This window comes from Hydra viridissima, unplaced genomic scaffold, assembly GCF_058129835.1.
Source record: "Hydra viridissima isolate aposymbiotic clone 2 unplaced genomic scaffold, HvirCarnegie_v1 scaffold_12, whole genome shotgun sequence".
Lineage (NCBI taxonomy): Eukaryota > Metazoa > Cnidaria > Hydrozoa > Anthoathecata > Hydridae > Hydra > Hydra viridissima.
In genome coordinates this window covers 7,978,072-8,003,655 of record NW_028324311.1, presented here as the reverse complement: position 1 = coordinate 8,003,655, position 25,584 = coordinate 7,978,072, and the positions used below count along the sequence as shown (strand labels likewise).

At 29.4% G+C, this 25,584-nt stretch overlaps 1 protein-coding gene across 1 annotated transcript; it reads left to right on the top strand.

Moving 5' to 3' along the window:
• Positions 1-316: 316 nt before the first annotated feature.
• LOC145193641 (splicing factor 3B subunit 3-like) lies at positions 317-25,584 on the top strand. Its single transcript, XM_090069582.1, has 23 exons — positions 317-575; positions 1,710-1,880; positions 1,961-2,275; positions 3,606-3,718; positions 4,778-4,840; positions 11,373-11,447; positions 11,538-11,641; positions 11,729-11,900; positions 12,093-12,188; positions 12,276-12,348; positions 12,753-12,904; positions 14,780-15,091; positions 16,555-16,695; positions 16,787-16,851; positions 19,808-19,865; positions 20,067-20,221; positions 23,062-23,236; positions 23,398-23,609; positions 23,834-24,437; positions 24,517-24,660; positions 24,753-24,857; positions 24,942-25,037; positions 25,215-25,584. The coding sequence occupies exons 1-23, from the start codon at positions 350-352 to the stop codon at positions 25,257-25,259; spliced, it is 3,672 nt and encodes a 1,223-aa protein (XP_089925708.1). The 5' UTR covers positions 317-349; the 3' UTR covers positions 25,260-25,584.

Below are 25,584 nucleotides of genomic sequence, written 5' to 3'. Positions count from 1 at the left end.
GGAAGCGTGAGAAAATGGCGGTCAATTGGGATAACATGTTTCATGTTTTTAGAGAGACCACTTTAAGAAGAATGAGAGTTTAGTTAGGATATTATCAACCCTTTTCAAAATTTTTACAGTATAAATTTGTAATTATAAGTTAATTTGTTTGTAATATGATTATTTAGAACAGTAATAAGTAAGACTTGGTTTTTTAAATCTAACTAGAAATAATAAGTATTTAATCATATATAGCTGCGTAAGTCGCTTTACTTAGCAAATATATAAACAATTCAAACTATAGTATATTGCAAAATTATGAAATTTAAATTTTTGATCTATATTGATAAAATTTTGTAGATTTCATAAAATGCATTTATATCAATTAACACTGCAACGTTCCTCTGCAATTTACAATGCTGTTCATGGCAACTTCTCAGGCACCAAACTTCAGGAGATAGCTGTTTCAAGGGGAAAAGTTCTTGAATTACTACGTCCTGATCCTAATACTGGTAAAGTTCATCCCTTGTTTGCTACTGAAGTTTTTGGAGTCATAAGGGATTTAATGGCTTTTCGTTTAACTGGTGGGACAAAAGGTGAGAATTATTTTATCAAGAATGAAAAATAAATAAATAAAAATGAAAAAAATTTAAGTTACTTTAATAAGAGTTTAAAAAGTTTTCCATTTTTGATTCATGTCTGCAAATGATTAAACAAAAATAGTTTTTCAGTTATAATATAGGTTACTATTAACTTTTTAGAAGATGTCTTTTTTTTTTCTTCATTTAAAGAGAAACAATTTAGATTTTGACTGGACAAAAAGTGAGTTAGTTTACTGCTACACAAGGATTTGGTGTGTATAGTTTCCACACTAAACAACTTGTCCATGGGCATTTAACTTCCAGTAATTTAAAAAAAACTGATGCTTTAGACTCTCAAAAAACCAAAAAAATTGATTGTGCTGCTATTAATAATAAGCAGTTTATCTTCCTTCTTACTCAACAGAAAAGTTACAGACTTTCTATGTGGCACTTGTGTTCCCTCTAAAAAAAATTATCTATTGATTTGAAGAACTCCAAATTGTGAAAAATCTCCAGGTTTAATCTTTGTTTTGTAAACCTACCTTTGTGCTGAAACTAGTACAATAGACCTTCAAATGACACTTAGTAAAACAAGATAAACACCTACAAAACTGTCCACAATAAAAACAAGGAAATGCTATTTAATTTTCAGTTATACTGAAGAATTCACATGAACTAATGATAATTCACAGAGTTCTTATTAAGATTATGTAGCATGTCCTGTTCATCTCCTTGCTTGTCTCCTTTCTTTCAACAAGCAAGTAAAGAAGTAGTTAGAGTGAGCCACTAATGGCATCATGAAGTGTGCTGATTTTTGCAAACAAAAAAAAAATATATGTAAATTCTGTTTAAACTGATAAAATTTACATGTTTTTATATTTTGAATACATACATTTACATTTAGATTGTATAATACTTCCAAATTGAAATACATAAAAAAGTTTCATTTTGGAAGTAGTATTATAAGTTGTAAATACTAATAATAAGTAGAGAATTTTGGTGAAAAGGACAAATATACCTCTGCATGATTTTTAAACAAATTAATTTTTTTAAAATTACATTTAGGTGATGATATTTGTTCACTTTACCATCAACTATATTGTTAATCAGCTGAAAAAAAATGTTTCTAATCTAGTTATCAAAATTTAGATTATCTTGCTGTTGGATCAGATTCTGGACGTATTGTTATTCTTGAATATTTACCAGCTAAAAATTACTTTGAGAAAGTTCATCAAGAAACATTTGGAAAGAGTGGATGTCGAAGAATTGTACCAGGGCAGTATTTAGCTGCTGATCCTAAAGGGCGTGCTATTATGATTGGTAATTTTCTTCTTTTTTTTTTGCTTTTCACACTTTAAATGAAAAGATCTCTATTTAATCTTTTTTTTATTGTTCATTAGGTGCGATTGAAAAGCAGAAATTTGTCTATATTTTAAATCGAGATGCACAAGCAAGATTAACTATATCGTCACCTCTAGAAGCTCATAAATCACACAATGTAGTGTTTCATACTGTTGGGATTGATGTTGGTTTTGAAAATCCAATGTTTGCCTGTTTGGAGCTAGATTATGAAGAAGCAGATGTTGATCATACTGGTGAAGCTGCTCAGGCTGCACAACAGACACTCACATTTTATGAGTTGGACCTTGGACTAAATCATGTTGTGCGTAAATATAGTGAACCGCTGGAGGAGTTTGCAAACATGCTTATTTCTGGTACTATCTTTTTTATTTAATTTTTATACAAAAAACAGCTTATGTTATGTTTTTTTATATTGCATTACAAATTTTTTTTCAAAACTAACTTTTATATACCATATAAGTGAGATGAATAAGTATATCAATTCATCAACAAGTTAGTTAGTAAAAAAAGACTGTAAGATCAGCTAATTACAACAGTTCTTTTAAAACTGTAATTGGTTGATAACAGGTATCCATATCTGTCTGATAATTTTCACAAGATACAAAAAGAATTTTTCAAAGCTATAATAAATATCAATTACTTAGAAGACAGTATATAATTTCCATATTAATCATTTATGTTTTTTAAGCTTAATAAAATCAATTTAAACATTATAAATATACCAGTTTATTTATAAATTGTATTGTCAAAAGAGTCATTCACAAATTACAAGGCAGGTTGTTTTTTTTTTTATTTTTTATTGATTTAAAACCTTTTTCTCTTGTCATGCATAATGCAAATATATTTCATTTAAAACTTTAACCTTACACATCTATTTTTAAGAGCATCCTTTTTTAAAACTTACCATTATTCTTGAAATATCCCAAATAGTATTTAAAGAAATTAGAATTAAGAGACATTTAATTTTTAATTTTACTAAATTTTTGTAAATGGTTAGATAAATAGTAATAATTGTAATGGGGCTAGAAAGCTGTTCAATCATGCAAAATACTTTGAATTTACAGGATAAAAGCTTGCAAATTTAATTGGTTGCAATAAGAGTTAACCACAGCAAGCTTTTTTGTGTTAGTTTTTTAAAAATTTTTTGTGTTAACACTTGTATGAACATGACTTTGAATTAATATAGAAATTTATGCCAAAGAATCTAAAATGCTTACAAAAAGTAATCTTGTTGAAAGTAAAGAAAAGTAAAGGCCATCTCTATATTAAGTGGTATAAAAGTTTTCAAAAACAATTTTTTATGCTACTTAATAAAGAGATGACTTTTCATCAGAAATCATCCTTTTCAATCTCTTATTATTTACATTTATATGTATGAATATTGAATAAAATGTCATGCTTTAATTTAGTATTGGATTTTAGTAATTTAAAAAAAAAAAAAAAATGAAGAAAGGGTTTTCTCTATTTTTGCTTGACCCTATTTAAATATTTTCTCCCCTAGAACAAATGCTAAAGTTATAATTTGTTAAGCACAAAATAAACACCATTGTATATCTTATAAAATATCTTTTTAAGTGTCTTAAAATTTTTTTTATTTCCTTAAACTCTTTGTACATTAAAACAGTTTACAAAAGCTAAGAAATTTACAAATTGAATAGTTACAGATATGTTTCTATATTATAGTTCCTGGAGGAAATGATGGACCAAGTGGTGTAATAGTTTGCTCAGAAAATTATTTAACTTACAAAAATTTTGGAGACCAACGTGATATTCGTTGCCCAATTCCTCGTAGAAAGGTACAGATGGTTTTAAACAACTTTTAGCCTATAAAACATGTACAAACATTTTAAAGTTTTGTAATTTGATACATAAGCATGATCTTCAAGATGTGTACACCTGAATTAGGTAGTTTGTTTTTATTATTTAAAATTGTGAATTTTTTTTTACTCCATCAGCGATTAGTTCTCATTGTGATATTAACATTTTGAATATTGTTTGTTGAAGTTTAATAGTTTTTTAGCTAGTTTGAAAGTTCTTTTTTTTATACGCCCCACACAGAAAAGAAAGACAAAATATTTTGACAAATGATGTTAATAATAATTTACAAAAAATTGTCTGCAAATTAGATTTGCTTTATCTTTATGTTATCTTTTTTTTTTTTAAGTTTTCAAATCAAAAAAAATTTTTTTTTGTTTTTTTAAGGGGGAGGGGGTGTTAAAAAAACAATCTTAACTTCTTCATATAATTTGTAACTTTAACCAAATATTGTAGTAATACACATTATTTAGTTAATATTACAAATTGTGTTTAAAAAGTTATAATTATTGCTTTTAAACCAGAAAAAGACAGAAGAATTGATCTAAAAACATGTTTTTCCTTTGATTCTTCTGGCTTTTTTAGGCTTTCAAAATTACTAGTTTTGATATTGTATAAAAAACTTATAAATGTTTGCATATCTTTGAATGCTCTTTGATACTATATATGCTGGTAAAATAAAATGTTTCTTTTTTGAAAATTTATTAGAACATTCTTCAAATGAGCAAACCTCTTTAAATAACTTGCAAGTTAATTAGTTTTATATGAAAATTAAATAGTTTTGATAGTTTAAAATGAAATGTAATAAGTTTTATATGAAAATGATAATAATAGTTTTATATGAAGATTAAATATTAGTTTAATATAAAAATTAATAACAGTTTTATATGAAAATTAATAACAGTTTTATACAAAATTAATAACAGTTTTAAATGAAATTAATAACAGTTTTATATGAAAGTTATAGTTAATAATAATAGTTTTAATAGTTTTATATGAAAATTAAATAATTTATTTATTTATTTAATTCATAATTTTAGAATGATCTGGATGACAATGAAAGAAGTATGATATTTGTCTGCACAGCAACCTACAAAACGAAAGTATATAATTCATTTGTTTTATAATTTATTTTAAAAATCAATTCAAGCATATCACCATCCATATGTTTAAAATATTTTCAGACTTCTTTTTCTCTTTACATATGATATATTTATGTATGTATGTATGTATGTATGTATGTATGTATGTATGTATGTATGTATGTATGTATGTATGTATGTATGTATGTATGTATGTATGTATCTATATTAGGGTGGGTCATTTTTTCAAAAAAATTTTTAACTATTGTTTGGCTGGCCATTTTTCTTATGTCTTTGACCATATATAACCAAATCTCTTTATTTGAATGGTAATTTTGAGCCTCAAAGTGTTAGCATTATCTAAAATATATCATATTGTAACCTTTTTGTTACTTTTTTGATCATCCTAAAACCTAAATTGTCTAAAGTCTAAATTGTTGATTAATTGTCTGCGAATATTACTTAGAAGCCTAATTTAAAATTATTCCATAAATGATGATTTTACATATTTTATTTTTTGTTAATTTTGTTGAATATATCATTGACATGTTATGTTCAGTTAAAAAGTTTGATACAACATTTTTAGCAAATCTTTGTTTGACTGTCACACAGGATATGTAGTTGACCCTGAGTCCAGCTGTGATCTATAAATAAAAAAATTTTAATTTCTACTTGTACTTTTAAATGTAAGTTATACATTTTTATCAAGATGTTGTGTATAACTTTATATTTTTATACTAAACTAAGCATAGTACCTTAACTTCAAACCGCATAACAGAATAAACTCCCATGGTGAACTCTGCTAACAATTTCAAGTTCTTGAGATCCTGTTCCTCTAATACATGCTCAGAGCATCAAGTTCTAAGAAGTTTGCTTGCAAGACTCACCCATTTTGATTGTGTGGGCTAATCTTCTATCATCAGGAAATATACCTGGTGCCATTGCTCTAGATAATTTGTACAAATACTTCTAATTTGTAGACAATGAGCTCTCAACTTCATTCTTAAGTTAAACTAGCTCTTTCTTTAGCAAAAAAGAAGACTTGTTGCTTTGTTAATCAGTTGTCCAATGTGTCTTGAAAATCTGTTGTCAGATACAGTTCTGCCATTCAAAGCTATCATTAAATCTTGAATGGCAGATTGTCGGTATGTAAAGCACAAATAAACCAGATTATTTTACAGAAAATTTAATAGCTCTACCCTTGTAAACCTAATACAATTTTTGTATTCTTAATATATTTGACCATGTATACAAATAAAAGTAGAGCAGTTTTAAGATAATGAATAATACAACCTGTTTTAAGATTGATTGAATCTCAACTGATTTCAACTAATTGGTTCTCAAGCTTATTATCCATTCAAATAGTTGTTGGCAAATAAGTTCAGCAGGGATTGTATCTCTTCTCTCCTGGATTATTTACAAAATGAAATAAATATTTTCTACCAGAACAAATATAATAATGATCTACTAAGATCTCCATTTGGTGTGGCTTGCCATCTTTACCATATATAGCAGTTTTCATAAGATCATTGTTACCATCAAAAATTATACTTTGTATATACTCATGCTTGATTTCCTAATCGTGTTTTTCCTCACAGGTTTTTATAAATTGGTGTTTTTTGTAAACCTGTATTTGCTTTGATCTCTAAATTTTCTTATGATCGAGAGTCAAACTTGTATCAAGAACATTATCCTTAATAAAAATGTTGCAGTGCCTAATGATGCAACTGTTTTGTTACTGATTGTCAGCATTATCTGGCTCCAACTGTATCTAATGAAACAATATAATTGAGGCCTGTACAATCCTAATTCCCGAGGTACTGTCAGGTGGTTATCTCTAAATTTTTACCGGTCAATAAAGATATAAGACTGCTTTGACAATTAAGATATAAGACTGAACAATAAGATTTGAAGAACATCCATTATAGATGAGTGAATATATGGATTACAGCTTCTTTTACTTTATATGCTGAAATTGTTTTATCTGCTTTAGAAATATAGTTTGCTTTTTTAGTCCGCTCCAACATTCCCTATAAGTTTCTGGTACAGTTTTATTATTTGTTTGTGTGAATTCATCAAGAACAAAAATTGGAAAAGAAACTCATTCGAATGAGTTTCTTTTCCAATTTTTTTTATTCATTTTTCACTCATTTGAAGCATGTAAAGTAAAAGAAGTTGTAATCCATATATTCACTAAATGATGTAATTTTTCAAGGATCCTTCTCTCTTGTACTCTGTTAAATCATTACTGTCATCAAAGAGGATAATTTGAATAGTATCATCTATCTGTATATCTACAAGTTTTGAAGCCAACTCCTTTTTATTGGAGGTTTTGGTGACACAGTAGGTATTATTTTTACTAGAACTCTTTGGTTAGCACCAGATGTCACTTCCTATTTAGTACAAATTTTCCCTTTTTTTATTTATTAAAAATGAAGCAAAGTTGTTTTATATTTTGGCCATTCATTAACCATCTTTTTCTTGTCAGGTTGAAATTAGAAATATTAAAATAGAATTTTTAGTTGAACTCAACTACAAAATCTAATTATATATATATATATATATTCTTTTTTCAATTTTGACAAAAAAAATTGAATTATTAAAATGCTGTCATTTTGAAGAACAGTAAACTTATTGAAATTTTAATTCCATACAAAAAACCTAAACAGAAAAGTTTTATTTCTTACCGGCATAAATTTTCCAAAATTCTCACAATGCAGAGTATGTATATAGATTAGGGTGTTTTTTTTTTTTTTTTTTTTTTTGAATTTGATGTCGCACACCGTCTTATTTGGTGAGGTTCAATAAAAAAAGTTCACAGATAATTTTTTTTTGCAAACTGATGATGGGAAGTGGTCCCCCACACCTGCTTTGTAACCCCTTCATAACCCCGTTTTCGTCTAAAATGACATATTTCTAAAATGTATTAAGATCAGTTAGTGTCAGTGTTACATGCATCAGTTTTACTTATTAGGGTTATAAAAATTATAAGAATGTATATAGCAATGACCTATTCCCAGACTCCACCCTAGAACTGATAGGTCCCGGACCTGTTTTTTAAGCCCTTTTGAGACCCGTTTTTGTCTAAAATAATATGTTTCAGAAATCTATTAAAATCAGCTTGTGCCACTGTTGTATGCATCAGTTTTACTTATTAGGGTGATAACAATAAAACAAATTTATATAGCAGTGACCTATTCCCACACCGCACCCTCAGGGCGCCAGGACCCGGACCTGTTTCTTAAGCCCTTTTGAGACCCGTTTTTTTCGAAAATGATAAATTTCTGAAATGTTTTTAAACAAACTATTGCCAGGGTTACATGCACCAGTTTTACTTTTAGGGTGACGACAACTGTATGAATGTATATGGTGGGGGTAACTTGGGGCAAGGGGAAGGGGATAAAGATACAAAAAGCTGTTATAAGTACTTAAAAAAGGTCCTTTTTTAACATTTCTTCAGTTTTTTTTTGTGAGTACCAGTGGCCTATATGCCCAGAATGGTGTCCCTCTATTTTAAAATTATTTAGATGAAATAACATACATAATTTAATCAAACCTTGACATATAACTAAATTAAAATATAACAGAAAAACAAGATTAAATTGTTGTTATTTGGAATGATTATGGCTTAACTGTTTCTTTGTAGCTTCAGTTGAAAAAAGTTTTCTATGATACTCAACTACTTGGAAGAGAAGCTGATGTTGATTATCATTTTTTGTCAAAGCTTCATTAAAGTCAGTGGCTAATTTAACTGCCCGTTCTGCACAGTCATTAACCACTTTCATGGCACGAACTATCTTACAAGCAGACTTGTAGTCATCACGATTAGCCCAAGTTTTAGGAGACGATGTTAAGAATTCTTTTAGTAGATTGAGAGAGTCAAACAAGTTCATTGAGTGTCGTGTAACAAAGTTAGCTATAGAAAGTTTAGAGTATGTATAAATCTTGTTTGAAGCAAGTCTTCTATTGTCACCTGGTAATGGTTCTTTTTGTAAGGCATTTACAATATCCATTTTCTCTTCAACAGAAATTTTATCACTGAATAATGGGAGAGCAGCTAGATCTTCACTTAAATACCATAACTGAAGTTTAATTTTATTTTTGGCAACATTTGCAACTTTGCTGTCAACTTGACAATAGTTCTCAATTACTTTTAAAAGAAGGAGATCATTTATTGGTGCTTCTGTTGTGAGAGGTGCTGAAAACCAGAAATATGCATATATTGTGGTTATGAAGAGACATATTCTTCTTAAAATCCCAATTTCTTTCTCTGTAATATTCAACTGATGACGAAAACCAAAAATTTTTAAACAGTTTATACCTTTAGCCATCCATCTTGCACGATGGTAAGCCCCAGGAATGCAAATAGTTGTTGTATCATTATTTTCTTCCAAAAGGAGAAGAGCTAGTCTTCCGAATTCTTTATAATCATCACATGGTTGCGTTTCTTTTAAGTATTTTTTCAAATTTTCCACCACATTGGATTTTAGAGATGCAAGCCACTCTTTTTCAAACTTTGTAAGGCATCCAGCTCCACTTTTATCACTTTCAAGTGGTTCAAACTTTGATTTTTCTATTAGCTCCCACTGGGACTTCACTCTACCAAAAAGTTCAATGTTTGGTCCTTTTGAAACAAAAAACGCATCAAACACTGCATTTGCACAGATTTCAAGAATATGATGTTGACAGGCTAAAAACAAAACTCTTCGATTCATTGATTTCTGTATGACAGTTATTGCCCCATTATGACTTCCTGTATTACTTGCAGTTGTGTCAAAGCAAAGACCTGCAAGATGCTCCTCAACGCCAGGCCATTCATGAATGAACTCAACTACCTTTTGTCCCATTAGAGGGCCAGTACCAGCAGGTATCTCAGGGATCCCTAATAATTTCTCAATATCCAAGCCAGATGCAACAATTGGCAGACATTCACGTCTGGTTCTAACAACATTCGAGAACATTTTACCATCAAAATGAGCAACTAGTGGAACCAAAGGTTGAAAATTTTTTCTTACTGCTATTGCAAAAGATTCACGGGATGTAGTTCGAGCTTCCATTAGAGTGGAACGTGAAAATTTTAGTTTATTTACATCAATACCGATTGCAGCTAGGGCTGGTGTGACAACCATCATTGCTTGTCGTGGTGTTATTTTTGTTCGGTCTAATGCTGCATGAAAGAGTTGATTGTCAAGAATACAACGTTTGGATATTGTAATCGAGAGATGGCTAGTGCCCATAGTAGAATGTTTTGAATTATTTGGACGATTAAAAGCTTTTTGTGTTTGAATTGACATATCACAGTCAGAATTTTCATCCAAAGAGTAATCTGAATTGTAATCCATTAATGTATCTGTAGATATAATCGTACTTTCTTTATGTTGTTCAAAGCGCCTTTTTTCTTCAAGCTTGCATTTTCTGTATTTTACAACTGCTTTCTTATACATTAAGTCTTCCGATGTCATTAACATCTTTCGGGGACCTCTCTGGTCTATTAGAAATTGTTTATCTTCATTTTTCTTGATGAGACAATCCCATTCACCATGGGCAATATCAAAAAGTGTATTCATCTTGGTAGTGAATTTTTCTTGATAGCTATGTTGAGTAGCTGATTTTCTACTTCTGTGCTTAGACACTTGGACATGTTGCTTGTGAATACTCTTTAGTTTAGCAACTACATGAGGCTTTGCTATAGTTGGAATATTAGCTTTAAACCAGAAAATCATAACTTCATCTGCAACTGTGTTACAGGATATTGAAAGAGTTGACTTTTTGATTATCATTTCATAAAAAACTCTATGTAGGGTAACACCACTTGTTGGCAACTGACTCGGCCCATCTATTGTTGAGATAATATGTCAAACTAGCCAAACATTTGTAGTTGAGCGTGTTGTTTTCTCTGAAGCAGCCATCTTCTTAAGTTATATTTTTATACTTTTTTTACTATAATAGAAAGAATATAATAGAAATTTAACATACATACATATATATATATATATATATATATATATATATATATATATATATATATATATATATATATATATATATATATATATATATATATATATATATATATATATATATATATGATAAACACACACCCACCCTATTTTTCCTACATATTTAAATAATGAAATCAAAATATGCATTTAGGAGCGATTTTTGGTAAATAATGCTGAGGGGGTAAATCTAAATTTGTTTGTACTTTCCAGTCTTCTGTGAACTATCTATGTTGTAACATTCTAATACTTTATTTTTTTTTTTTTAGATCAATTTATAGCATTATTTTGTATGAAATAAAAATAGAATTACAAGATTAAGATATTAGACAAGTTTTGGTCAATTTAGGGTTCCGAAATAGGGTTTGGGGGACCACTTTCCATTTTCAGTTTGCAAAAAAATTTTAACTATATACTTTTTATATCAGACCTCACCAAATAAGAGGTTGTGCAATTTAAAATTAAAAAAAAAATTTTTTTCCATATAAAAAAAACCACCCTAATATAGATATTTTATTGTGTCATGTAATTTATATTGTTTTCCTACTTTTTAGTCAATGTTTTTTTTCTTGGTTCAATCTGAGCAAGGTGATATATTCAAGGTTACTCTAGAAACTGAAGAAGACATGGTAAGCTTAAAACAGCCTTTAGCTGTAATTGTACTCTATTTTTTATTTATATCGTAACAACATTTATCTTTTATTCAATGATTTATTTAGGTGACTGAAATTCGTGTCAAATACTTTGATACCATACCTGTAGCATCCGCATTGTGTGTTCTCAAAACTGGATTTCTTTTTGCAGCTTCAGAATTTGGAAACCAGTAGGTTAAATTGTGCAAAGTAGAAATAATGATAAATTGATTAATGAGTTCATAATTTGTGATTACAGATCTTTTTTCTTTTTTCAGTGCATTATATCAGATAACTCATCTTGGAGATGATGATGAGGAGCCAGAGTTCTCCTCTTTGATGGCAACTGAATTAGAAGAAGGTGAAACTTTTTTTTTTCATGCTCGTGACCTTCAAAATCTTGTGTTGGTTGATGAAATGGAAAGTTTAGCACCCATAATGCACTGTCAAGTAAGTCTTGGAAAAAATAGTTACATAATTTGCATTCCGTAGGATTTTTTTTTTCTTTATCTTTTTATCAAACCAAATTTTTTTAAAATAGTTTTTAAGTTTCAAAACAACTTTTAAGTTATGTTTTAAGTTTTATTTTTTTTTTTAACATTTTTTTGTTCTTAATTGTTTGATATTTTCAACAATATGTAGGTAGCTGATCTGGCTAATGAAGATACTCCTCAACTTTATGCGGCATGTGGTCGAGGACCTCGTTCATCTCTAAGGGTTTTACGGCATGGTTTAGAGGTATATTTTACTGTTTACTTTTTATAATTAAAAAGAGATGTAAATTAGTTTGCAAAAAGTTACAACAAAGAGTTATTTTATTCTTAGGTTTCAGAAATGGCTGTTTCAGAACTTCCTGGAAACCCTAATAGTGTTTGGACGGTTAAAAAAAACTCCACTGGTTGGTTGCTTTTTATCAAAAACAATGAAACTTTCTACTTAAAGCTCTCATGAACAACCACAGAATACAATTAAAAATATATATTTTTTAATCCATCATACATAATTATTTATATTTTCAGTTTACTGAATGGCTTAAGTTATTTAAAAACTTTACTGATAACTTCACTATTAACTTCATACATTAGTAATTAATTAAATGTTAAATTAGTAAATAAATAAATAAATAAATAAATAAATTGTATTTTCCTTTATAACTTTTTATATTAATCTGAAAACTGGAAGTTCAGTTTGATAACTTAAAAAGCATTTAAACCCTTTTTTCATTTTAAATATAAATTATGTTAACCTAAATATTAATTTGTTATTTTCAACCTCATTAATAAAATCTATTTTTACTTACAGATGAACAAGATGCATATATTGTTGTTTCCTTTGTTAATGCAACACTTGTACTTAGTATTGGGGAAACTGTGGAAGAAGTTACAGACAGTGGTTTTCTTGGAACAACTCCCACCCTTTCTTGTTCACTACTGGGTGAAGATGCTTTGTTACAGGTAGAAATTGTTTCATCATCACCACCACCACCACCACCATCATCATCATCATCATCATCATCATCATCATCATCATCATCATCATCATCATCATCATCATCATCATCACCATCATCATCAGCAGCAGCATCAGCATCATCAACAACATCAACATTTATCATTATTGACATCAAGTTTTATTCTTCCTGTAATCTTAATAAACAAATTATTCTTCCTGTAATTTTAATTGACAAATTTTAGTCTTTTTCCTATCTTATTTTTAAATCCATTCAGAAGACCAGATGTATTTTAAAAATACCATTGAAATTTCTCACTTTGAAACTTAATTTCATCATCAGAAATATATTTGAAAGGGATAGACCTCATGGATTGCATAATATTACAGATGAACAGATATATGCAATGATTTTTGGTCGCAGTCAAGGCCTTAATCACACACAATTTTCTTTTCAATCTATTGCTTAAGAATTAGTTGTCAACAAGTTTCTAAAGATGATCCAAGGATATGTTAAAAATGAATAATTTTAAGACTTGATGATAGAAACAGTTTGCATATTAAGTTCAAACCTACAGTTGACTTCAACTTATAATTTAAATGTTAGGGTTATCTCTTACCCAAGCACTTCTAGTCCACCTCGACACACTATTCAACATCAATTGCAAAAGGTAAGACTTCATTGATATTACCTAATGAATAAACAAATGGTTTCTGTAAGGAATATAAAGGTTTCCAGGTAAATCCATATATATGTGATGTTTGAAATAGATCAAAATCAAGTTGATTCAATTAGCCATTGGTCAAGATTCAATCCTCAGCACCAACTTTCCATAATGAAACACAAATAGGGATTCTGTGATTGTTGTACAGTTGCCTCTTCACTTAGGTAGTCAGTTACATTAAGATCATGATCCAATTCATTTATGAGTTTATCTTAGAAAATACAATCTAGCTTAATACAATCTAACTTAATACAATATAATTAGAATTAATTAGCTGTTTATCTTTCAACAAGACAACAACCTGAAACATTCAAGTACATCAAGGGGTGGTTTGATTGCTGTAGTGTGATTCTTCTTGACTAGCCTAGTTAATCTTCTGATCTAGATATTATAGTAGATTTGTGGGAGACTGGGGTTTATTTGGTAAAAAGTAAGCACAAAATGTGACAGCGAAGTTTGTTCAACTAATACTAGAATGGATGAAAATCATACTAAAAAGCATTGATGTGCTTATTGACAGTATGCCTTGCAGATGTCAAGCTGCAATTGGTGCAAATGGCTGTGTGACAAATTAATAAGATATCTCAGTTCAGATAAATATTAAAGGTTATTATTAGGTGTAATTGAACATTATTGTGTTTAAAGAAATAGTTATGTTGGATTATGCACTATTATCTTTTTTGTCAATAAAGTTTTGCTGAATATAGATTACTAACACTGTACAACAATGTAAATACAAGAAAACTTGTAAATAAAAGATATTTTAACAAAGTTAAAAAGATTTTAAAATAAGTTATTTTTGTTTTCTTTAACAAATTATTTTATTCAGAATAAAATTGCTGCACTTTGATCCTTGATATTATTTTAAACAGCAACGCAAACATGCAAAAATGATTGCACATATTGAAATTAAGAAAGAAATGGTTTTCATTACAGCAGATCTTCATCAGAATGATAAAGATCTGCTGTAATATTAGATACTCCTTTTTTTTCTCTCTCTCTTTTTTTTTCCTAAAAATTACTGTTATTACTACAAATTATTTCAAAATAAACAAATTATTTTATTCAAAATAAAATTGCTGCACTTTGATTCTTGATATTTATTTTTAACGCAGATATAAATTTTCTACATATTGATATGTATTTTTACTACAGATATATCCTGATGGGATTCGTCATATTCGATCTGATCGGCGTGTCAATGAATGGAAAACTCCTGGTAAAAAGAATATCATACAATGTGCTGTTAATGAACGTCAAATTGTTATTGCACTCACTGGTAATGAACTTGTTTATTTTGAGCTGGATCAATCAGGGCAACTCAATGAATACACTGAGCGTAAAGAAATGAGTGCAGATGTTGTTTGTATGGCATTAGGACCAGTACATGCTGGAGAACAGCGATCCAGATTTCTTGCAGTTGGATTAATTGACAACACTGTTCGTATTATATCATTGGATCCAAATGTTAGTGACATTTCTTAACAAAATTTTTGGCTTTGTTTGGTTTATTTATGGTTTATTCTTGTAAACATATTAGATATTCGTGAAATAAAATTTTGAAAATTATTTTTATTAACGGGTGATGCGGAAGTTATCGGACAAAATAAAAACGTCAATAACTTACTTATAAATAAAATAACAAACTACTATTATATTTTTTTAAAATAAAGCATTTATCTTTTAATAAAAATATACTATTTTTTATATGAAAAAACACCACCATCTGCAATTGATCTCAATTTTGCTCTGACGCCTTTCATATGCGACTGTAAAAAGTTTAAATCAATTTCTTGTAGTTTTAGTTTAATGCGATCAATCAAAACTTGCTCTGTTGAAGCTTGCCAATCTCCCTCGTAAACCTTCTGTGCCAAATGTCCCCAAAAATTTTCAATTGGGCGTGCTGGAGGCATATTTGGGGGATTGGATTCTTTATCAACGTAATAGACATATTGGTCCATCCAATTTAGAGAATCTTTAGAATAATGAGAACTTGCTAAATCTGGCCAAAATAAATAGTTAAAGTCTCCATGATACTTGTGAATAAATGGAAGAAGTCGTTTTTCTAAACATTCATTAATATAGATTGAAGATCGCTACAGCTTTGGAAGTACGAAACAATGGCTCGGACATACCACGGTCAGATATGGCTATCCACATTAATAATTTTTTTGGAAATTTCTCTTTTCCAATAAAACGAACACTTTCTGGGCATGTCTTTTTGTTGTTTGTGTAGTATCCAGAATTTCCAGGCATGTTGTCCCCTGCAAAACAAAAGTATTTTTCGTCATCAATGACTAGAAGCGATTTTGTGTTATAGAGTTGGTTAACTAGTTTCCTGCTTCTTTTCTTTGCCTTTATTTGTTGTTCTATAGTGTATTTTGGAGTCTTTTCACGTTTTCTATATTTAATATTCATTTTTTTTAACTGACGACCAATTGTCGATTAATTTACACCGAATTTAATACCTATTTTTCCCTGACTGACCCCTTTTGGATTGTTGACAAGTCTCGTTAATTCGGCTTTCTTTTCTCTAGTCCAGGATGTCGGACGACCAGGGTGCTTTCTATCAGAAAACGATTGAACAGTTTCAAGTCTTTTTAGGTTATCATATATTGTACTTCGAGCAAATCCTTCCTTTTCAAAATGATTTACGATTTATTTTTTTTAATATTAGGTTTATTTACAAAAAACATTTTTAGTCGCTTTTGAAAAGATTCTCGTTCAGCTGCATTTAACCTCATTTTAAATAATTGTGTTTCAAATAATAAAGTTTATATTTTATAGAATGTTTATGCCTACGCATAAAACCACAAAAACTAATTATTATGCTCAAATAATGAAATTAGGATTTGTCCGATAACTTCCGCATCACCCGTTAGAGTTTTAATTATTTTATTAACTTTTTGAGATTTACTTTGTTAACTCAGGATTGTTTGGAGCCCCTCAGTATGCAAGCATTACCAGCAGCAGGAGAATCACTTTGTATAATTGAAATGGGTGGTGCTGAAGTAGGAGAGAAAGGAACTGCAGGGAATGCTGGTGGTCTCTTTCTCAATATTGGGTTATCTGTAAGTGTTTTAAATTGAGCATTTTAATTCATAAAACTTGTTGAAACTTGTGTAATAGTAGCATTATTAAGCTAAATTTTTTTCTTTTTAGAATGGTGTGTTACTTCGTACTGTTCTGGACTCAGTCACTGGTGACTTATCAGATACACGTATTAGGTAAAAATGAATGAGGCTGCAATTGTAAACATTACTATAGTTTGGTCCAAAGTGTCATCATTAAATGAAGATCTTGTCTTAATATTTTTATCATTTTAAAACAACAACTATTATTTCATTTGTTCATTTTGTTGTTGAGTAATGGCACAATTTAACTCCAAATAATATTTTGTTTAATAAAGTAATTTAAGAAAATATATTTTTAGGCAATGACACTTGTCAGGTTGGTTCATAAGTGTGTCTAGATGTTTCTAGATGTATTTTAATAAAAGTCAGTTATGTGTAGACCTGGAATGCTCATTAGTAGAATTGCAAAAACTTCTTGTGAACTGCTATGTCTGCTTATAAATTAGCCGCATGTATTTATATATTACAGGGAAGAGATTTGAAGTTACTGTACTCATGTTTCCTGCTAATATCAGCACCAAACTTTTAACAGTGAATTTCACAAAAAAAATTATCTTTTTGTTTCATATGATTTAGTGAATAGATGCAGCACATATAGCTGTTCTACATTTTCTCTGTTTGGCTACATTTTTATTGCATTTCCATAATTCAAAGACATTTGCAAACTTATCAGCAATTTTTATTTAATGTTTTCTGCAATGAAAATAAAAATTTCTAATAAACAATAAAAAATGCTGTCTAAAATAAAAACTGCTCCACTCTTTTTTTTTTTTTTTTTTTCCTTTTCCACATTTGTATTGATCAATTAATATTTGGAATTTTGATTTAATCTTTTTATAAGTGTTGTATTTAGGGGAAATTTTGGTGACAATCAATGTCAGTCTGCAATCTGTCCAGATTGCAGTTTTAATGATGATATGGAATAAATTTATTAAGAGCTATTTTTAATATCAATTTTTGTTTTGATTTGATGTTTAAAACCACTGAGTACAAGTTAAATTCAATAAAATCATGCTTTTTTTTTTGAGTTTTTTAACATTTCCAGTGAATTTTTTGGGTGCAGCAACTAATATGACAAAATTTGAAATGGCTGATTTCAAGCCCCACCAAAAAATCTTCTGTTTTTTTTGTTATTTACTAAAACCAACTGATTGTTGGAGCAAAATTTTAGCTATGAAGGTCTTCTTTCCAACAGTATATTCACAACAATATCTTGATGATATGATAAAAACTTAACCACCAGCTACTTACAAACCTCTCCTCTACATATTTCTCCTTAGAGTATGTCACAAATAAATGTAATAGAGTAGTAAAAGCAGATCTGTTACTTCATTTATCAAGAATCTATAAATTTGGAGATTGAAGGATTTTGTTAGCTTTTGTGTAATGCTAGTTTCACATTTATTTATTTTAATATATTTTCCTTGCATTATAATACATAGATATTAAGTAGTTCATATCAAGAACTGCATTCAAAATAAACTTTTCGTTTATCACCTAATATGAAAAAATATTACTTAACTAATAAAATGATCTCAAAACACCACTACAAAAACTATTTGAAACTCAATTGAAATTATGTTAGACTTTTTTGTAACTCTGGGAGAATAGAAATATTTAGTACCTTTTACCATGCTACCCTCTTATGATTGAGGCTATTCATAATAATGCAAGCAACAGACTTACTAATTAAGATTAATTTTTAATCTCAGACTTTGGTATCAAGCAGTTCTCTGAATTCTGAATCAGACTTTTCTTTCAACATTATCACTGGGAGAAATTCAAGAAATTTAAGATCTATCTGAAATGTATAAAATTTGCAATTTTGGTGCAAATAATGAAAAAAAAAAGATCAAATAAAAAAAGCTAGTAAGTTAATACCTAATACAAGAAAAAAAAGACATTTTTTCAAAAGCTCTCTGAATAAAATTATTGCACTATTATTGTATCAGCAGGTGGGCTTTGAATCATCTTGCATTCTCTGAAATTCAGCTCATTATTAGAGTAATATTACTGACATTGTTGCAGCTCCCATATAGATCTCTCTTGACTTGCAACAAAGTTACATTTAAATAATTTTGGTGAGTTAAAAGAAGAAACATCAATTTGATATTTTGTTAAACTTGGCATTTGTTTATTTATTTATTTTTTCTCCCTCTCTTTATGTAGCAGACAATAGGTAGCTAATCTAAAATTATATCTAATAAAAGTTCAGTGATTAGGGATAAATTTTACTTGGAATAATTACCAAAAAAAAATGTGAATCCAAAATTCAAAGAACCCTAATTTGTGCATATATCTTCTTTTGACCTATATTGACAAAAGTTTGACTTAGCCAGCATGACTAGACTATTTTATTTAGTGACTCATAATTTTTAATGTGCTGCAATACCAGTGGCAATACTGCTGTTCAGTGGTTTTGCAAACTTCTCTCTTTAATTAGCTCTTGATGGTCAAGTAGATGAACTTAAACTTCTGGAAATATCTTTAACCTCTTGTATGTTAACTATCATCTTTAACCTCTTGTATGTTAACTACCCATAAATCTTTCTACATTTCTAAAGCATGTTAAAAATCTGTGATACATTGATGTTGTGAAGCTCAAACCTATGAAAGGAGAGGAGTGTTATGTATCAAACTATAGCCAACTGAAAGAGATGTTCAATTAGTTATTGAAGATTGACAGAAGGTTTAAACAGATATTGAAGACTTGATTGGATCTGAACACTTTATTGAAGTTATAGAAGAGAAACATTTATTTTATAATATTTGCTTTGTCAATTTTTTATATTTACTTAAAAGCAAAGTAAAAATGACACTGGTTAGCAATCAAAATCAGACAATCAATGAATTGATAATTAATGGGTAATTTGGGTTCAAAATAGAGTTTCATTATATTTGTCAATAGTTTGTAAGGTAAAAGCTCCATAATGTGCCAATTTCACCCTCATGTTGAACTCGCTTCATTTGTAAATTCTACTTTGTTAATCCACTTACGTTTTTAATGTAAATGTGATTTCTTAAGTTATTTTTATTTATTTAATGCTAGGTATCTTGGATCAAAACCAGTTAAGTTATTTAATGTGAAAACTTATGGATGCAGCTCAGTAAGTTGTTTCTTTTTGCAAACCTTTTTTTTATTTACAGCATCTATAAAGAAAATCCTGTTAAAGCTAAAAAAGTCTCCACTTTTATAGCTATTATAAGATTTTTTTTTTATACATACTGTAAAAATTTTTTTAAATAGTTTTTTCTTTTCTTGAATCTTTTGCTGTAACTGCATTCATTGTTTTTATTTATTTGTCTAGGTATTAGCAATGTCTAGTCGTACCTGGTTGAGTTATACTTATCAATCTCGTTTTCATCTGACACCTCTATCATACGAGTCTCTTGAATATGCTTCAAGCTTTGCTTCTGAGCAATGCCCTGAAGGGATCGTAGCTATCTCCTCAAACACTCTCCGGTAGGCCTCAATTTTTTAACCTATGATTTTAAAAATAAACATTTCTTTTTCTTCTATATTATTTACATTGTAATGATTTTTGTTGTAAGGGAAACTGGGGTAAGTTGTATTATGGGTAAGTTGTGATTTTAGGGAAGGAGTCTCATTGAATCTATAAACAACAGTAAGCACACTGTATCTGCCTAAAGGTCCCATAAGAAGCTAGGTCTACTTTTGAGAGAAAAAAACTTTATTTTAACACACATATGTTCTAGGGTGCATCATATGCCCTCACCCCACCCCTACCACTCTTCCTTTTTTTGATTTTTTTTTTCTTCATAGGTTTTTGTTCCTATTTTCTTTTCCATTTGACAAAAAATAACATTTCTAGCAAAGTTTCATTAAAATTTGAGATCAGCTATGCAGTCCACCAATCAGTATACCATCATTTTTGATGGTATGTTGGAATATTGGCCATATTATTGTAAAACTTCCTCAGTGAGAATGTGAGTCTAACTCCAGACTGTAAAATGTGAACTATGAATAAACACCAACAAGATCAGTAAATATTGTTGTGATAGATATTGGTAGTAGAAACTTTGGATTCTCAAATCTTGTGTCAAAACAATGTTGAGGCTGAAGAATATTTGCAGCTAGCTTGATAATTAGATAACTGTCAACTAAACTCAATTGGTATGTAAAATCTTAATGCTCTAAAGAGGAGACATATCTTCAGTGAAATAAGTTTTTTATTTAGTTATATTATTTAGTTCTGTTTTTCTATCTTTAAAATTTGAGGATGCACATCTGCATGCACCAACAAAGAGTGTAACAACATCAGATCATTTCAGGAAGCATTTGATGCAGACTGCATGACATCCACCAAAACCTCTATCTTAGTGCAGCAAAGTCTTTTACTTTTTGACTTTGTGCCTTTGAATTTATTGTGCCATGTGGGAGATTACAAATATGCTCCTTAAGAAGGCAGATTTTATTAGATTGTATACACTGTCCTCCAACCATAACCAACAAAAAAAATATTATGTAGCATTTTGCTATAGCTGCATCCACTTTTTAGTCTATATTTTATAGAACACAATACTGGGGAAAAAATTAACAAATTGATTTTATCACTATACTATTTATGCATTTATGAAATTGATTGGCAATATCTATAGCTGCACTTATTATTTTGGTGGATATATAATAAAATATTGCTGAAAATTTTGTGTGTTTTAATAGTCTGTTGAACCTTCAGCATGTTTGATAGCTTGAAAAATTCTCCCAGGTTTTCAGCAATCTTGCTTTTTGTCAGTGTAAATGTGGTATACAATGATTTACCAAGATATTTCAAAGGATTTAGATTCAATGATTAAAGCCCATAGCTAATCACAACAACAAATCAATTTTCTGACTGTTAAACCAAGATTAATACTGACTGTTAAGCCTCAATTTTTTTGCAACTGTACTTCGCTTTGAATGGAACCAAAAGGTTTTTCAGAACCTTGATGTAATCTGAAGAGCTCATTTTACAAGATGTGAAATTAAGTTTTTTGCAAAAAAATCTAAGCCAAAAAAAAGAAAATTAAGTTTGCTTTTTGCCTTCGATTGCTTACATTTTTGCTGACATTTACTTAAAGTTTCATGGAATAACAACTTTGACATGTAAAACAAACCAAGCTAATTATTTACTTTGTATTATAATAATAATATATTCGCTCTACTTATACTACACTGTATTGAGCACTCTTACTGGAAATATTAGCATAATTTCTACAATACAATATATTGTAGAAATTATTTAATATTTCCAATAAAAAAAAAATCAAACAATCAGTCTTCATTCCAGAAAGCACTAGCCCTTATTGTTTTACATTACCTTTCTGTCATTCTCTGGCCACAACAGGAAATGTTTCAGTTTTCTGATCTTCAACTGCAACTTCTTGATGAGTTTAGGTGTTGATCTTTATTTCACTGGTTTCACTATTTCACAAGTTTCTTAACATTAGCATTATCATCATGATGTTTTATGATTTTTTCACAAGCTTTACTTTCGCAGAAGGCCTTCTCACAAACTGTAATAATGTTAAATATTACAGTTACTTGCAAGGTGGATCCCTTAAACTAAATTAAATTTGAAAAAAAGTAGGCCAGTTACTAGTGAGAAACATAGGAAAGTTCTCGGAATAGGGATATGTCAATTTTTTAATATAAGGGCATTGGATGTACCTTAAAATGTACATATAACTTAAACAGAAATATGTTGCGTAAAAATTAATTAAGCTAAATGGTTAACATTAAATTATTTTGTAAGTATCAAAGTTTTTTTTATTACTTAATGAATTTTCATAAATTATTTTTATAATGAGAACATCTAAGTAAAATCGTGTTCTTAAACGAAGTAAAACATGCAGTACCTAACGGTAGATGGTTAACTATTTAATGCAATTCTGCCATATAAAAATGACAAGCTGTTGCTTACATTGGGATACTGCAGCCAATTGCTGGATATAAAAAGTGGTGTTTTTTCAATAGGCCAAGAAATATTCATCAGATTTGTATTTTGGATTTTTATCTATTAAAGATAACAACCTACATAAGAATTATCTATTGTGTAAATTGCCCCAAGTTGTAGCACTTTGTTTCATGTTCTTTTATTGTGTATCTACACTAAGACCAAATCAAGTACTTTACAATTCACAATTTTTTAATACTGCAAGAAAACATGTTAAAAAACATTGTTAAATAATATTTTGTTAAAAATTATAAATCTTGTTGCAACCCTGATCTGACCAAAATATTTTAATTTTTTTGATTTTTAATATTAGCATTTAACTTTTTTCTATTTTATAAATTTCCAGTATATTAGCTTTGGAAAAGTTGGGTGCCGTGTTTAACCAAGTTACAACTCCCTTAGATTTCACTCCACGTAAGTTTACGATTGATCACAAATCTCACACTATTGTTATGATAGAAACCGATCACAATGCTATGACTAAAACTTTCAAGTTAGATCGGAAACAGCGAATCGCGGAGGTATTGTTTTATTTTTTCTTATTTTTATTAATTGTTACTAAGATACTATTTTTGACTCTTCTTTTCTTTTGTTTTTGTGGTTTTTAGATGTTTTTTTTTTACATGTACTTTAAATATGTCGTAAATATGATATAAATATGATATAAATATGATATAAATAGGAAATGGTAGAATCGTGTGGTGACAATGACGAGGCACGTGCCGCCGAGTCACAAGTAGCTGCAAATTTTCTTAATACTGACATACCAGAGATCCAATTTGGTGCTCCAAAAGCTGGTGCAGGTAAATGGGCATCTATTGTGCGAATAATTGATCCTATAAGAAGTGAGACACATTATGAGGTTCAGCTTGAACAAGACGAAGCTGCGTACTCGTAAGTTTTCAGTCTAGTTTAGAGTTTTAAGATTAACTTTCCAGAATTAATTTTTTATTAAGTTGTTGTTTTTCCTGTAAAATTTGTATCCTTTATGTGTTAGTTATGTCCTCTACAATTTTTTTTTTTTTTTTTTTTTAGTTTTTTAGTTTTTTGTTTGCAGTCACTTAATTTGGTTTTTCCTTATAAAGTGTTGCTATTTCACATTCAATTATTTACTTTAGAGTATGTCTTGCAGAATTCTCCAACCGACCTGGTGAGCGCTTCGTAATAGTTGGATGTGCTACTAAGATGATTTTAAATCCACATTCTAGTCAGTCATGTTCAATCCATACATATCAACTCTATCAAAACGAGCGAGGTCGCATGCAACTCGAGTTGTTGCATAAAACTCCTGTTGATGATATTCCTGGCGCCCTGTCTTCTTTCCAAGGACGACTGCTTGTTGGTGTTGGTCGTATTCTTCGTATATATGATCTTGGTAAGAAAAAACTGCTTCGAAAATGTGAAAATAAAAAAGTATCCACTTTTATAACGGGTATTGACACTATTGGATATCGAATCATGGTGCACGATATTCAGGATTCTTTTCACTTTTTGAAATATAAGCGCAAAGATAATCAACTTGTTCTTTTTGCGGATGACGTAAACAAAAGATTTCTTACGTGTGGATGCTTAGTAGATTATGATACTATGGCTGGTGCTGACAAATTTGGAAACATATTCTTTGTTCGGTTGCCGGCTGATGTTAAAGATGATATTGAAGAAGATCCTACCGGTGTAAAAGCTCTATGGGATCGTGGTTTGTTAAATGGAGCTTCGCAGAAAGTAAGTTAAAGTATTTTGATGGGTTGAATTTATCCGTTGGGAAAATAATCTGATTATACTTTTTTTTTTAATTAAATAGGCTGACACTGTTTCTGTTTATCATATTGGAGAAACAGCATTATCGTTGCAAAAAGCTACACTTATACCGGGAGGCTCAGAAAGTTTAGTTTATACAACAATTTCTGGTGGAATTGGAATGTTGGTGCCATTTACCTCAAGAGAGGTTTTGTGCTTATTCTATTTTTTTAAACAGTTTTTACTGATTACTTGAATAGTTTTTACTGATTGTTTAAATAACATCGAATTTTTACTCAGGATATTGATTTCTTTCAACACTTGGAGATGCATATGAGACAAGATTCTCCACCACTATGTGGTCGAGATCATCTTTGGTTTCGCTCATCTTTTTCTTCTGTGAAAGTGAGTTTTTTGTTTTAACAACAAGGTTGCTTAATAGGAATGACCAAATATTTTAAGTTTTTATTGTCCTCCCACCTTATTTAGAATTGTGTTGATGGTGATTTATGTGAGCAGTTCAATTCTCTTGAATACACCAAAAGAAAAGCTATTGCTGAGGAGCTCGATAGAACACCAGCTGAGGTATTCTATCGATTTGTATAGAATATATATATATATATATATATATATATATATATATATATATATATATATATATATATATATATATATATATATATATACACATTGTAGCTTTATGTTTCATTTTATTTGTGAACCTCTGAAGATTATAATGAGATTTCATCTTTATTCAATCAGGTTTCGAAGAAGTTAGAAGATATTAGAACAAGATATGCTTTTTAAAAAACGGAAAGTTTGTTTAAATTGGCAATGAGGATGTACATTTTCGTGCTATGATGCATATACATGCAGCAATACTCGAAGAAATATTTTTACAAATATTTAAACTTACAGAAAACTCCGTTTAAGAGGATTATCTCAGAACAGATTTTTACATTTGTAAATGAAAATTATTTCTCGCCGTCAAATTCCAGTCGAGCTTTGGTGATTTCACTTTTGAAAAGCTAATTAAACTATCAATTTTGTGTAACGGAAGTTTTTTAAATTTGTAAATTCATTTGAGTTGCAAGTTTACATATTCTGAAAAATTGGATTTTCCATCAATAAA

Coding starts and splice junctions, on each gene's coding strand:
- LOC145193641 (XM_090069582.1), top strand. CDS start 350: ATGCATTTATATCAATTAACACTGCAACGTTCCTCTGCAATTTACAAT. Junction 3,719..4,777: donor GCCCAATTCCTCGTAGAAAG/GTACAGATGGTT, acceptor TCATAATTTTAG/AATGATCTGGATGACAATGA. Junction 24,438..24,516: donor TAAATGGAGCTTCGCAGAAA/GTAAGTTAAAGT, acceptor TTAATTAAATAG/GCTGACACTGTTTCTGTTTA.